General features: G+C 37.5%; 1 protein-coding gene across 3 annotated transcripts in view; it reads left to right on the top strand.

Annotated features, from left to right (window-relative positions):
- Positions 1-11,279, top strand: part of MSR1 (macrophage scavenger receptor 1) — an 85,822-nt gene extending 74,543 nt beyond the window's left edge. For all 3 annotated transcript variants that reach the window (XM_069573124.1, XM_069573123.1, XM_069573122.1), the window contains one exon: positions 10,497-11,279. In XM_069573124.1, the coding sequence (XP_069429225.1) occupies positions 10,497-10,630 (134 nt within the window). In that variant the 3' untranslated portion in view covers positions 10,631-11,279. The remainder of the gene's footprint in view (positions 1-10,496) is intronic.
- The last annotated feature ends 4,816 nt before the right edge of the window (positions 11,280-16,095 follow it).

Here is a 16,095-nt window from a genome sequence, read left to right on the forward strand (position 1 = left end):
GAAGACTAATCTGCCAATCTGAATTTCTAGAATGTTCTTTTAAGAGAGATTCCATTTCTATGTAACTGAGATCTGTAGGATGAAAGGCCATTTATTTAAAATACATAATTTTATAAAAAAACATTTCAAATATGAACTGTAGGAGGAAACAGAATAAGACGTTATACCCAGGCTCTATTCCTTTTCTGAATATGGAGCCTTGCTATAGATTTCAAAGTTGTTTTCCCTTAGTCAATACACAACTGGAGACTATTATCCTAAGATTCCATTAACTTGAAGGCCTAGTTTCACAAGTAAAATACTCTTTCCCCCCCAGATTTTATTCATTCTTGCTTATACTTCTAGGGGTTTCTAGTCTAAAGCACTGGTAAGAAAGGAATAAAATAAATATTCTGAAATACTAACCAAAAAAAGAAGCTTATTATTTAAATAGGAAACAATTGAGTTTAGTCTCAAGTGAAATGATTCATTTGGCTATATGGAAACAATCATCTCAAGATTTTTCTGAGATAACTGACTACTTCTCTAAAATGGGCATCCATTTTCAGTGAGGCTATGTCTTTAAATTAAAATTAAAAGACACTTGCTCCTTGGAAGAAAAGCTATGACAAACCTAGACAGCATATTAAAAAGCAGAGACATTACTTTGCCAGCAAAGGTCCATCTAGTCAAAGCTATGGATTTTCCAGTGGTCATGTATGGTTGTGAGAGTTGGACTATAAAGAAAGCCGAGCACCAAAGAATTGATGCTTTTGAACTGTGGTGTTGGAGAAGTCTCTTGAGAGTCCCTTGGACTGCAAGAAGATCCAACCAGTCCATCCTAAAGGAAATCAGTCCTGAATATACATTGGAAGGACTGATGCTGAAGCTGAAACTCCAGTACTTTAGCGACCTGATGCAAAGAACTGACTCATTGGAAAAGACCCTGATGCTGGGAAAGATTGAAGGTGGGAGGAAAAGGGAACGACAGAGGATGAAATGGTTGGGCAGCATCACTGACTTGATGGACATAAGTTTGAGCAAACTCCAGGAGATGGTAAAGGACAGAGGAACCCAAAGTGCTGCCATCCATGGGGTTGCAAAGAGTCGAACATGATGGACCAACTGAACAGCAAAGATTTGTTTTGAATCTGAAAAGAAGTGGCGTCTAGAAAGTGCCCAGTTTGAAGCCAGACTCACAGCATTGCTCACAAGTGACAAGATCACAGGGAGCAGGACCACTAACTGTATAATTACATATTTACCATCCTCTTTGAAAGGTGAAAGTCGCTAAGTCATGTCCAACTCTTCGTGACGCCATGGACTGTAGCCTACCAGGCTCCTCTGTCCATGGAATTCTCCAGGCAAGAATACTGGAGTGGGTAGCTGTTCCCTTCTCCAGGGGATCTTCCCAACCCAGGGATCAAACCCAGGTTCCCTGCATTGCAGGCAGATTCTTTACTGTCTGAGCCACTGGAGAAGCTGAAAGTTGAAAGGTAGATAAGTCAGATTGGTGTTACATTGTGGAGTGACATTCATGATGTTCCAAGGGTGGAAAAGTTGAATGTGGTTTTCTGCAGTACGGAGGTGTGACTTAAGAACATTCTGTGTAACATTCTCTAGTAAGGTCCCCGCTCTGCTGCACACACACACCCAGCGCTGTTTCAGCTCTCTGTGGAGATTCACCCCCAAACAACTGAAGAATGATGATAAGAATTTTAAAATAGTAAAGCAAGGTGGGCTGGGAGAAAAAATAGAACTGAGGTGATTTGTTCTGAAGAAAAAGAATCTGAAAAATGAACTTCATGATCTGCTTCAGTGTACATTGTATTTTAAGAAACAGGCTTACAACATAAACTGATTCTGGATTAGTCATGGCAAACCATCATTTCATGTGAAGCTGTTTAAACTCTTCCTTTTTCCATTTTAAATTTACAGTTTTACTCAGGAGGTAAACGAGAAAGCAATTTTGACTGCAGAAGAGAAGCAGGCAAAGAGAAGTATGAGTGGGGAGGTGTAGAGCAGAGAAGAGGAGGAAGGTATATTAAAGTTTTAATTGTATGTCATTCTCATAGGAAAGTAAGAAGAATCAGATTAATGCTATATGGTACATTATTATCAAAATTGAAACAAGAAGGTGAAAGTTTAAATTTATCTCCTTTGTGTAATTCTCCTGTTAAAGGAAGAATACCATTTTCTGGACACAGTCTCCCACTCCCCTTTTTTTTTTTTTTTTTTCCTTCTCATTTTAAAGTAGCAAACCTGGCTTGTTAGAGATAATCCTTAATAACTTTTTAAGAACAATTAGTGTTGCAAGTAAAATGATTCATAGGAACAAAGCTTAAAGCTCACTCCTTTAAATGGGTTCTTTCATCTGGATGCACCTTTTGCATCAAGTGGAATGTTCTTTCTTTTTCCTGAGGAGACAAAAATGTTAAAGAAGCACTGAGAAGCTTCTGGTGCTTGCTGTTGCCTGGAGCAAGGAGGAGGGAGGGAGCCTCTTCTCTCCCAGTGGGCTCCCTGTGGCAAACTTGGATGAGCTTTATCAGGGGATGGTGGTAGTCTGGGAATTTGTTCCAGGCATGTCTGAGCCTTTAGGCTAATGAAAGAGCTAAGAACTGGTTCTGGAGTAGCCACCTCATCTTCTCCTAAATTTAAAGGAGTTGGTGCTGAAGCTCCAAATGTAAAAGCAGAAACAGAAGAAAATTCTAAACATAAATGCTATCTTTTGTACATTACCCCTTTCACGTTCCATATTCAGTTTTCTGAGTGGCATTTTAAGAATTATAAAACTAAACTGAAGGAGATCAAAAAGAAAACTCTGTGTCTCTGAACTATCCCTTAGTGATTGGGAGTAAAAACAATCTCAAAGATAAATTAAATATATCAATAGATTAGAACTGCCGATTCTTACATACTGATCCCTGTGCACTGAAAGCTTCCAGATGTTTCTGTGTTAGATGTTATGGAAGCTGGTATAGAAGCAGGGCTTCCCTGGTGGCTCAGATGATAAAGAATCTGCCTGCAATGCAGGAGACTTGGGTTCAATCCCTAGGTCAGGAAGAGCCTCTAGAGAAAGGGCATGGCTACCCACTCCAGTATTCTTGCCTGAAGAACTCTATGGACAGAGGAGACTAGCAGATTCAACTGAGCTACTAACACTGTCACTTTCACTTTCATAGAGCCTAATAGAGTTCGCAACATGTCTGTTCTATTGCTTATCTAACAGAGAAATACTAACTATGAAATAATATTGTTTATCAAGTGTTTACTATGCAATCTCATTTAGTGCTCACAGTGCTTATGAGAAAGGTATTATAGCCCCATTCTTCCTAGAAAACTAAGGAAATCTGACAGAACTGTCACAAAACACCCACATTTCCATAGCTGTTATGGTGATTGTGAGGCAGGGGTCAACCTTCATCCCTTACCTTGTCTCTCCACTGGACAGAAAGTCCTTCTAAGTTCTTTAACCTTAAAAACCTCATCTCTAAAGAGCTTGCTTCTTCAGAATCTTAGAATTGTAAAAGTAAATGAAATCAGAGCTATTTCAGCCCCACTCCTCTATTCTGCATATATAATAAAACAGAGAAAATAAGTGGCTTCTCCAGAACCCCAAAACTAGAATCTAGAACTATAATCTAAGTTTACCCACTCTCTATTCTGATTCCACTTCATTTTTAACATTGGACACCCCACTCCCTTAAAAAAATAAAAATAAAAAAGCATAATGGTTTTCTCAAAGAAGAAGCTGTTGACAAAGCACTTCCCAACTAGAAGTCTAAAAAGTGATATAAATGCATGTCACCCAGCCTTGACTGGATGTAATTAAAATTCATTCAGAGGCTTTAACCATTAGTGATTTTTTGCTTCTTCACTTATCTTATTCAGCAGCTAATCTCAAATCTCATCATGTCACTGTGTATCTGGCTACTGTTTGAAATATGAATACTTTTAAAAAATAAAAGCAGGGGTTACAAAAGATTAAAGAAACTCAAGTCCCTCAAAGAAATATCAATATTTGTCTTGTTTTAAAGAGGTATTAAGAAGAAATGGTATCATCTGTCAAGCACACTGTTAAGCATCACAAACCAAGCTCATAAAACTCCAGAAGCCATGGACGACAGTTTTTGTTGTCTGCTTTCAGAAACACAAAATCAGTTTTTCCTTCCTATACAGCTTTCACATTGTAAAGGAAATTGTAGCTATATAGATGTTTAGATAGATAGAGAAATAGATGATAAACAGGTAGGATTAGAGAATAAAATCATCCCTAAAATACATATATCAATTTTTCATGGTTTCCGCTAGTAGCAAGGATTGCTCAGAGGCAAAAAAATACCAAGGACAGCAGCAATGACAAAAGTCCTTCAGTAACTGTCGTTACCTACAGAAATAAAAACAGATCTGTTTTTTAATCTTTGAAGTGCATATGAAGATAAAATTTTATGAATTTTATTCTACCTTGGCATTAATTTTTAATGCAGAAAACAATTTGGAAGAAGATGGGAAGTAAGTATTAAATAAATTTTTCCTTAGTGTTGATAGTCCTGAATATATTAATATAAAAATAAAATAGCAAATACTTGAAAATAATTTTTATAACTCTATTTGGTCTTCTCTATAGTCAGTGAATAGCACCAAGTTTTAAATGTCATCATGTTCTGTTGCTTGCCCCTGTTTTCTCTGTTACTTTGAGAAAATCACACATCCTTTCTGAGTCTCAATTTATTTATCAGTGAAATGGAAATAATTGCCAATATTTTACAAAGTTATTAGAAGTAAATTTGTAAAATTATATATGAAAAGACCCAGTATGTTCACTGTGCCTGAATCTTTTCTGTATAGCATAACACCAGAGTTACTAAAATATTTATCACATCTATGTGTTCTCAATGGGAAAAGCATTGTAATATGAGGTTAGTGGGAGCTTCCCAGGTGGTGCTAGTGGTAAAGAACCTGCCTGCCAGTGCAGGAGACTTAAGAGACATGGGTTTGATCCCTGGGTCAGGAAGATCCCCTGGAGGAGGGCATGGCAATCCACTCCAGTATTCTTGCCTGGAGAGTCCCATGAACCTGAGGAGCCTGAGGGACTATGGTCCACAGGGTTACACAGAGTCAGACACGACTGAAGCAACTTATCATGCATGCATGAGTTAAACGTTCTAAATACAGGAATCAGCTTTGCCACTAATTATCTATGTGACCTCAGTTGCTGCATTCACCTAAAACAAAGGTCTTCACTAGAAATTCAGTCCAAGAGAGGATGGATTCTGATTTTGTTCACTCATATAGGCACTGAAAGGAGATTTGTTAAATGATGGAATCTAATAATGCAAGGGAGATTTCCCAGGTGGTGCAGTGGTAAAGAATCCTCCTGCCAATACAGGAGACATAAGAGATGTGAGTTTGATTCCTGGGTCGGGAAGATCCCCTGGAGGAGGGCATGGCAACCCACTCCAGTGTTCTTGCCTGGGGAATCCTGTGGTCAGAGCAGCCTGGAGGGCTGCAGTCCATGGGGCTGCAAAGAGCTGGGCATGACTGAGCACACAAACACAACTCAGTGATGCAAGGGACTGCAGTAAATCTCTGATGAAAGGCCCTGGCACTAGGCAGACCCAAGGTGGGAATACTGGCTCCATCATGCACTAGCTATGTGATAGGGCAAAGTGACTTCCTCTCTCTGACTTTCACTTTCCATAACAGTATCATGACCCCAAAATAGCATTTATTAACTTTTTAAGATGGAGAATTTAGTAAGGTAACAGCTCAAAAGTACTTTGACTATTTTCTGCCACACAATAAATCCTTCAAACAGTGGGCTTACATGTTCATTTTTATTTTTTTACTGCACCTTTGTCATTCTAATATTCATGAATTTCCCTACTATGGTTTCTAGAAACTTAGACTCACATGGCAGTGCATTGACTGAATAATATCTGTCTTGAGTTGCCCCTGTAGGGATGGCCCTTCTGGATGCTTCAGCTATTGAGAGGATCCTCATACTTAATTCTCTTTTGTTGGATTGTAAAAATTCTGCACTGCTGAGATATAAATCTGGTGACAAGATCTACGAATTGTAGAATGAAAGCATCACAGTCCCCAGGGTGCAGAGGCCACAGAACCATGCTGTTCTCACGCTCTCAATCACTACAAAACCAAAAGTTTCACTCATGCTTATTCATATAAGTTATAATAAATAACAACCCTTTCAAAAAAGATCTTCACAACCCAGAGAATCACGATGGTATGATCACTCACCTAGAGCCAGACATCCTGGAATGCAAAGTCAAGTGGGCCTTAGGAAGCAACAAAGCAAGTGGAGGTGATGGAATTCCAACTGAGCTATTTCAAATCCTAAAAGATGATGCTGTGAAAGTGCTGCACTCAATATGCCAACAAATTTGGAAAGCTTAGCAGTGGCTACAAAACTAATAAAGGTCAGTTTTCATTCCCATCCCAAAGGAAAGCAATGCCAAAGAGTGCTCAAACTACTGCACAATGCTAGTAAAGTAATGCTCAAAATTCTCCAAGCCAGGCTACAACAGTACGTGAACCATGAACTTTCAGATGTTCAAGCAGCGGAACCAGAGATCAAATTACCAACATTGTTGGATCATCAAAAAGCAAGAGAGTGCCGAAAAAACATCTATTTCTCCTTTATAAGTACACCAAAGCCTTTGGCTGTGTGGATTACGATAAACTCCGGAAAATCCTTAAAGAGATGGGAATACCAAATCACCTGACCTGTCTCTTGAGAAGTCTGTATGCAGGTCAGGAAGCAATAGTTAGAACTGTATATGGGACAACAGACTGGTTCCAAATTGGGAAAGGAGTACGTCAAGGCTGTATATTGTCACCCTGCTTATTTAACTTCTATGCAGAGTACATCATGAGAGACACTAGGCTGGGTGAAGCACAAGCTGGAATCAAGATTGCCGGGAAAAATATCAGTAACCTCAGATATGCACATGACACCACCCTTATGGCAGAAAGCAAAGAAGAACTAAAGAGCCTCTTGATGAAAGTGAAAGAAGTGAAAAAGTTGGCTTAAAGTGCAGTGTTCAGAATACTAAGATCATGGCATCTGGTCCCATCACTTCATGGCAAATAGATGGGGAAACAATGGAAACAGTGACAGACTTTAATTTTTTGGGCTCCAAAATCACTGTGGATGGTGACTGCAGCCATGAAATTAAAAGATGCTTGCTCCTTGGAAGTAAAGTTATGACCAACCTAGACAGCATATTTGGAGAAGGCAATGGCAACCCACTCCAGTACTCTTGCCTAGACAATCCCATGGATGGAGGAGCCTGGTAGGCTGCAGTCCATGGGATTGCTAAGAGTTGGACACGACTGAGCATCTTCATTTCCACTTTTCACTTTCATGCATTGGAAAAGGGAATAGCAACCCACTCCAGTGTTCTTGCCTGGAGAATCCCCGAGACAGGGGAGCCTGGTGGGCTGCCGTCTATGGGGTCCCAGAGTTGGACACAACTGAAGTGACTTAGCAGCAGCAGCAGCAGACAGCATATTAAAAAACAAAGGCATTACTTTGTCATAAAAGCTATGGTTTTTCCAGTAGTCATGTATGGAAGTGAGCGTTGGACTATAAAGAAAGCTGAGCACTGAAGAATTGATGCTTTTGAACTATGGTGTTGGAGAAGATGCTTGAGAGTCCCTTGGACTGCAAGGAGGTCCAACCAGTCCATCCTAAGAGAAATCAGTCCTGAGTATTCATTGGAAGGACTGATGGTGAAGCTGAAACTCCAATCCTTGGCCACCTGATGTGAAGAACTGACTCATTGGAAAAGACCCTGATGCTGGGAAAGATTGAAGGTGGGAGGAGAAGTGGACGACAGAGGATGAGATGGTTGGATGGCATTACCGACTCAATGGATGTGAACTTGAGTAAATTCTGGGAGTTGGTGATTAACAGGGAGGCCTGGCATGCTGCAGTCCATAGGGTTGCAAAAAGTCGGACATGACTGAGCAACTGAACTAAACTGAACTGAACTCATAAATACAATTTATAAATGCCCCGCTGTTTTGGCTCCCTTCCATGTTAGCAGGGAAATGGCTTTATTATTTGTCCACTTGTTGTTATTTGCTTATCTTGTTGAGTAGCTCTTTGGGTCAGTTTCGGAAAAGTTTAGATAGACCTTATATATTTAAAATAAATGCACATACACACACAAATGTGCTCATAAACACAATTACTCACAAACACAAAACGGACCACAATATACGTAGTAAGAGCAATTTGAAAACCAAAGAGTATTACTGGTCAGGCTTCTGATTTTAAGATCATATTCCTCTAATCTTTTTTCCTTTTTATCTACCTTAAAAATTCAAATTGAAAAGGCTTATTACTCTTATAAACATTTCATAAACTAATTGAGCTCTCCAAGTTGCTACTCATAATTGATCAGCCCAGGAAAACCTTTGCTTGTCTAATAGAGACATTATTTGGATACTAATGATTTAATTACTACTATGTGAAATGAAAAATATACTATTCCCAGTTACTTTGATAATGTAAACCTAAATATTATTAATATATTCTTTATTTGGATATTTCTAGTGAAGGCACAAATTATTCAAAAATTAAGTAAGTGCACTTATTTATTTTATATATGGAACTTATAATTTCCTATTTCTAAAAGTAAATAAAAACATGTTTTTACAGAAAATGTCTATGTAAACATCCTATGAAGTGCTCCTTTAGCTTATAGATTTTTTTTTCTTCTTCAATCCATCTTCCACATTTTTGCCAGTCTTACAATTCTAAAATATAGTTCTGATGATGTTATTTTTTTGGTGACTTATACAATCCAAAAATGTTCATAGCATGGTCCTAGCTTCCTATCCAATCTTCCCAAAGAGTCCTCCTCCTCTGTTACAGATGCCAGAAGACCATTCACTGTTTTAATCCATCATACATTTCATGATGCCCCCACTATATGGAATTACATCTTTTCAATATATGAAAAACCTTCATTCATTTTTTTAAGCTTTGGTCAAATATAATCCACATCATGATTACAAAATTTCCAGTATCTGCTAATTTAGTTGTATATTATAGGCACATCAGTTCAGTCACTCAGTCGTGTCCGACTCTTTGTGACCCCGTGAACCACAGCACGCCAGACCTCCCTGTCCACTACTATACAATTATATACACTAGTCATGCATATATTATTAACTTTTATTTAACTCACAGATTATTTGAAAAATCAGTTAAGAGTAATGGAATTATATGTGCCATTTTATATTCCTCTGTAAAAAGCAAATCTTCATTTAGCTTTTAGAGCTACACAGAGGTATGTTTCTAGGTTTTGAATTTGCTTCTAAACATGCTTTATATAGTTCTTGTGACTGAAAGAGAACCCTTTAACATCATATTGATCCAAATGGAAAAAGTGCATTATTGATTATACTTACAGTATTAAGATATTTATTTACCATCCACAGTTTTACAAAGGTGTTTATTGGAATTTCACTGCTAAATCATCAGTTTCTTGGTGACATGAAATGTTCTTGAAAATTCATCAGGTTTGCAATATTATATGTTTAACAAAACCAAATGGGATCATTCATTTGTAAGTTTTTCAAAGAGTCTGTTCCCAAGTGTCTTAAGTATGAAAGAAAAAACTGTTATACCTGATACACTTAAAAAAATCTTTAGAGAATATCAGAAAAACATTGCCATTCATTTTAAAGTTATCTTTTCTTGCCATGAATTCCTTAAAAAAAGAAAAAAGTTGTTTTCTTATTCACTGATAAAATAATGTTCTTATCTTGAAAGTGGCAGTTAAGTTTGTTTAGTTAATTATCTTCTAGGTAGCCTATGCTGACAGCCTGTTTTTCCTTCTAATGTGTCTGAGGAAGATGCCAGACAAAGAGTATAAGTGTTACCTCTGCCATTTTCTTGTTTGCTTGTGTTTGCAATTAATAATCTGTAGTCTTCTTGCAGGATAGTTTGTAAGCCCTTTGCTGATCGTGTTAGTCTTAGTTTAATTAAAAATAGATAATATACCTGGTAGACCAGACACATGCAGACTGCAACACACAGGAAGCTAAGAAAAGAACTGCAGGATTGCTTATGTTCTGGATAAACCTCCTACCAGACACGTTTAGATCATTAAGTTATAGCATATATCCATTGTTAGGAAAGCTTATTCCCTTTCTTATTTTTAAAAATAAAATTAGTTTATTAAATCCTTGGAGAAAACCAATAATTAGTTAATCTATGATTTCATAAAAGTCTGTATGAAGAGCTGAACTTCATAACAGCTCTTATTACTTAGTATTTTTGTCATTTACACACTGACCGAAAATAAAATTTTCTGGGGTAGAGACTTAACTTTTGAATCTTAACATAGGGTGCAGAGCTTGCGTGTGGGTAATGAGCAACACATTTTTTGTTAAATTAGTGAATAAATTAATGACTCTGTTCCACACAAACATAAACATTAAACTATACTTATTAATACAGTTGTATCTGATTTTTGCAGGTACAGGTCCAGTATGGCTGAATGAAGTATTTTGTTTTGGGAAAGAATCATCCATTGAAGAGTGCAGAATTAGACAGTGGGGTGTGAGAGCCTGTTCCCACGACGAAGATGCTGGAGTCACTTGTACTACATAATGCATCATATTTTCATTCACATTTTTTAAACTGTTACAAAGTGATTTTTTTTCCTTTGCTTCACTAAAATCAGCTTAATTAATATTTAAGAAATTAAGAATTTTGTCCACAGAAAAGGAATATTTAAAAATCACTGGATAAACATATAAAATAACTTCATATTTGCTTCAAATACCAGAACCATTTCAACTTCTCTAGGTTTTTAAATGGCATTTTTTAATATAATGACATATATTGAATTCAATATATTGAAGTTTAAGGCTTCTGGATTACAAAAGCCAGTGATAATGGAAACACGTCCTAATCACTGGCTACAATTTGTATCTTCATTACAAGACCCAATTTTTGCCTTCTTTGTAATCTATTTAGTTGATTTTAATGTGATTGCTTTTTGAATAATGATAGGGTTGGCAAGTTTTCTATTGTGCCACGTTGGCAAAATCTTCAACCCATACACATTTCTAAAGGAAGAATCTTAGTTCAAGATTTCTGTGCAGTAACTTGGCAGTTAGATAGTAATGCTCATGATATGTTTTGGCCATGATGAAAAACTCATCAGGTTTTACCTGCTCAAATATTGACAAAGTCATTAGTAACACGACTAATCACATGGTCATTAATAATAACATGATTATTTGACATGGTCAAATGTTGACAGTTTTGTTGTTTTTATTTTTATTTTTATACTGAACCGTTAAGTTAATTGAAAGCAAGACATATGAGAAAAAGCAAAGGCCCACCATATAATCAGCAGGTCAAAAATGTCATTTTATAACATAGAGCTCAGCTTGCTATACATTTTGAACTAAGATGAGTAATTGCTTTGTACTATTCTAGGACTGTGTTTAAAAGGTAAGTATATCCACTTACTCAGTTTTAATTAACACTATGCAAATATCCTGCTTGCAGAAGGAAGTTTCAATGACCCATCGATATAGTCTTTCATTAAGAGAGTCAATATTTACAACCCAGAGAGAGGTAATCTTCACCCCTAAAGGGTTGATGACCCTGAGAAGCCAGGATAGTACCAAGTTCATCCAATAACTCAGTGACTAGATACACAGGTAGAAAGACTAGCAATTTCTGTTGAAATTCAGCTTAATCTCAGCCCTGAGAAATATAATTTTCAAGTTTCATAAGCCCAACTCAGAGAAACATGTGATTAGAAAACCACTAGTACAGGATGGCCCTACTATTCTTTCTTTAATGATGATAAACAAAAGCATGGTCTTAAGCATTTTTCCATATCCTGAAGTCTTCACAAATATACCTAGATAATAGACTCAGTGCCCTCTCAATTGCAAAGGCAAAAATGTTATGTTGGAATTGGAAATAGTGGAAATGGTCTGCTGAAAATGCACTTCATCACAGTATACTTTTCTAATTGTTATATATAGGTGATTTACTCCAGCAGTGTAGTTTTGTAATTAAGTTTTGAAGGAGCCCCTCAGCATAGAACTAATCTGCAGATACTGAAAGAGGTGGGTTTTGCTATTATTGTTGCTTTTCTTTGGGTATGTTTGGGGTTTTTTTGTAGAGGTTTGTTTGTTGTTTTAGCTCCTAGCATTCAAAAACACTAGCTGAACACAAGCTAAGAAACAGAAGCTTTAGTGACTACCCACAAGAAACAGGTTTTGCAAAATTGTTCAGGGAAGTAACAAGAAAAATAGACTTCTACAGCCTTAAACAAACAAACAAACAAACAACCCAGCAAATCACTGGGAAGGGGGAGAATCTCCTTTTCAGAGGTACCACATTATAATATTCTAATGTCCAGTGTTCAACAACAACAGCAAAAAAAAATCACAAGGTGTTTAAAGAAACAAAGTATGATTTTGTGAAAGGAACAATATGACCTTTGACAGAAAAGGTCACTGAGGAAGTTTCAATGTTGTGATATTTGACAAAAACTTTAAAACAACTGTTTAAATGTGCTAAAAAAAAAAGACAAAGAATTAAAGAAAACTGAAAACAGTGTACTAACAAAACCAGAATATCATTGAAAAGAGTTTAAAAAAAAAGGACAAAAATTTTGGATTTGAAAAGTACAACTATTAAAGTGAAAAATTCGCTCAAGGGATTTAATAGTACATTTAAACAAAATGAAAAATTAGCTAAAGAAAAGTGAAAGTATGGTGTAGGGTGCCTGTAATTACTACATGTAAGTACATGGAGGGTGTCCAAAACATGCATTATGGGAATCTCAGAAATAGCAGAAAATGAGGGAGAGAGAAAGTGAAAGGGAGGAAGGGAGAAAGAAAAGAAGGATGTCTGAAGAAATAGTGTGCAAAAGCTCTCAGATTTGATGGAAGAGATGGACATGTATATACATATACATGCACCCAAGGAACTTAACAATATCCAAACAGGATGGATTCAAAGATACCCACGCAAAGTCACATCATAATAAACTGTCAGAAGATAAAAGAGAATCCTGAAAGAAGCAAGGGGGTCGCAACTTGTCATATACAAAGGATCCTCAATAAGATTAACAGATAATTTCTCATCAGAAACCATGAGATCAGAAGATGGTTTAAAGTGCCGAATAGAAAAAACAAAAACAAAAAAACCCAGTTAACTAGGAATTCTCATCTAGCAAAACTGTCTCCTCAAAAAATGGGGGAGAAAGGAAGACATTCCCAGATAAACAAAAACAACGGTAGTTTCTTACTATTGGACCTGCCCTGTAAGAAATAACTGAAGAGGAGTCCTTCAGGCTGAAAAGAAAGAACACTAGAAATTAACTCAAAGCCATAAGAAGAAATAAAACAGCAGGGGCAGGAAAGTAGTTTCTTCTTTAAAAAAAGGAAAAAAGAGAATTCTCCTAATCACTGACAGTTATACTACAAACTTTGAATTTCTTACAGTAAACATGCATTATTTATATAGCCAGATTTTTTTTTATTGAAAAATAATAATTTTAGAAATTATCTAGGAGGCAATGGCACCCCACTCCAGTAGTCTTGCCTGGAAAATCCCATGGACAGAGGAGCCTGGAAGGCTGCAGTCCATGGGGTCTCTGAGGGTCGGACACGACTGAGCGACTTCACTTTCACTTTTCACTTTCATGCATTGGAGATGGAAATGGCAACCCACTCCAGTGTTTTTGCCTGGAGAATCCCAGGGACGGGGGAGCCTGGTGGGCTGCCTGGGAGCTATGGGGTCGCACGACTGAAGTGACTTAGCAGCAGCAGCAGTGCATTTCTCTCCTTTTTTTTCCCAGATAATATAATTGCAGCACAGTAATAGAGAGTAACTGGCACATTACCGAGCTCTTTAGAGAGAAGTCACACAGAGTGAGTCAGCTAGATGTATACATGCATCCTCTCTTTCTTGGATTTCCTTCCCCTTTAGGTCACCATAGAGCACTGAGTTTAGAGTTCCCTTTGCTAGTATACAGTAGGTTCTCATTAGTTATCTATTTTATGCATTCTAGTCTATATATGTCAATCCCAATCTCCCAATTCATCCCACCCCCTCACCCCCTCCTTGGTATCCATACATTTGTTCTCTATTTCTGAGTCTCTCTTCCTGCTTTGTAAATAAGTTGATCTATACCATTTTTTCTAGATTTCACATATACTAATTAATATATGATATTTTTCTCTTTCTGACTTATTTCACTCTATGTGACAGTCTCTGGATCCATCCATGTCTCTTAATGGCACAATTTTGTCCCTTTTCATGGCTGAGTAATATTTCACTATATATACATATATATACCACATCTTTATCCATTTCTCTGTTGATGGGCATTGAGTTTGCTTCCATGGCCTGACTATTGTAAACAGTGCTGTAATGAACATTGGGGTGCATGTTATCTTTTTGAATTATGATTTTCTCCAGGTATATGCCCGGGAATGGATTGCTGGGTCATATGGTAGATCTATTTTTAGTTTATAAGGAACCTTCATACTGTTTTCCATAGTGATTGTACCAAGTTACATTCCCACCAACAGTATAAGAGGGTTCCCTTTTCTCCACACTCTCCAGCATTTGTTATTTGATGATGATGTCCGTTCTGACTGCTATGAGGTGATGCCTCACCGAGGTTTTGATTTGCATTTCTCTAAGAATTGGAGATGCTGAGAATCCTTCATGTGTGTGTTGGCTGTCTGTCTGTTTTGGGGGACATGCCTGCTTGTTTAGGTCTTTCACCCTTTTTTTTTAATTGAGCTGCACAAGCCATTTGTATATTTTGGAGATTAATCCCTTGTCAGTTGCTTCATTTGCAAATATTTTCTCCCATTCTAAGAGTTGTCTTTCCGTCGTGTTTATGATTTCCTTTGCTGTGTGCCAAGGGCATTTTTGCATGGGGTTGAGAAACTGAGAGTTCAGCAGCAGCGTGGTCCTTTTTATGGTCAGAAAGTTGCAGAGGGGGCAGCAGGGCACTGACAAAGCTCCACGGATGGTATACCTTGCTGTCGGCCAGCCAGGTTTGCAGGACCGTGGAGCCGGTAGCTCCTGCACTTTCCCCTGGAGCCTTGCTCAGTTTCTCTTCTGCTTGAGCCAGGTACACATTGAGCTCTGCGTTGAATTTACCACTTTGTCCTGCACACCACCTGGCTTATCAGAGCTGGAGGAGAGAAATGAATGCAGGTTCCAGCTCATCTCTGTGAGTTCTATTTTGTCCTCGTTCGCTCTCCCAGTTCATGTCCATCCTCTCTCCTAAAGAGCCTCCTCCTGATTTCAGACCCAGGACCAGACAGGAACACAACAGACTTGCCTGGAAAACTTAGCAGCCACAGTCCACAGTTACATGAGACTGAATCTCCTGAAGGGGACAGAGGAACAGTTACTCTGGATTTAGAGACTGTGGCCTTATGCAGAAAAGGGAACAGGAAAATAGAGGACATTGAATAATTTCAACTGTAGGCTCCATATTTAGATTCTCTTCTAGTTTATAAAGCTTACAGGCAAAACAAGGAAGTATTTTGAACTACCTTGGCTGTGGGACATGTTTTCTGAAGGCGATACGGTTTTGAGCCTGAAATTCATGGTCCAGGTTTTAAAAGTGTTGCATAATTTATGAAACTATTGTGCCATAGGTTTTTCTATAGAAATGTCAAGTACACAGAGAATTGTTAAAAGGGAAATTACTATATTATTTTTAATATCTCTAGAATTGAATGTAACCTGAAAGCTCTTTGGGGTTCCCTGAATGCAAAACTTTAGAGTTACATGCCTAGGGTAATTTTAGGGAGAAAAGAAAAAAAGAAGATTGAAATACATTTGTTAATCATCCATTAAGAACCTCCCTAGAGCCAAGTAAGTTCAATCAAACCTACTGGAGAACATTTCAATTTTTTTCAAAAAATGTCTTTGATGTTACATGCTTACATCATTTCCCTGAAAAGACTGATAAAATTAATGACATAAATTGCTCATTTATTTTCTTTTACTTAACTGCATAAAATTGTCCTCCTCTAAAAGTTCAGCAGAAGACAGTGAAAACACAGCTGTTG

Source organism: Ovis canadensis, chromosome 26 (assembly GCF_042477335.2).
Source record: "Ovis canadensis isolate MfBH-ARS-UI-01 breed Bighorn chromosome 26, ARS-UI_OviCan_v2, whole genome shotgun sequence".
Lineage (NCBI taxonomy): Eukaryota > Metazoa > Chordata > Mammalia > Artiodactyla > Bovidae > Ovis > Ovis canadensis.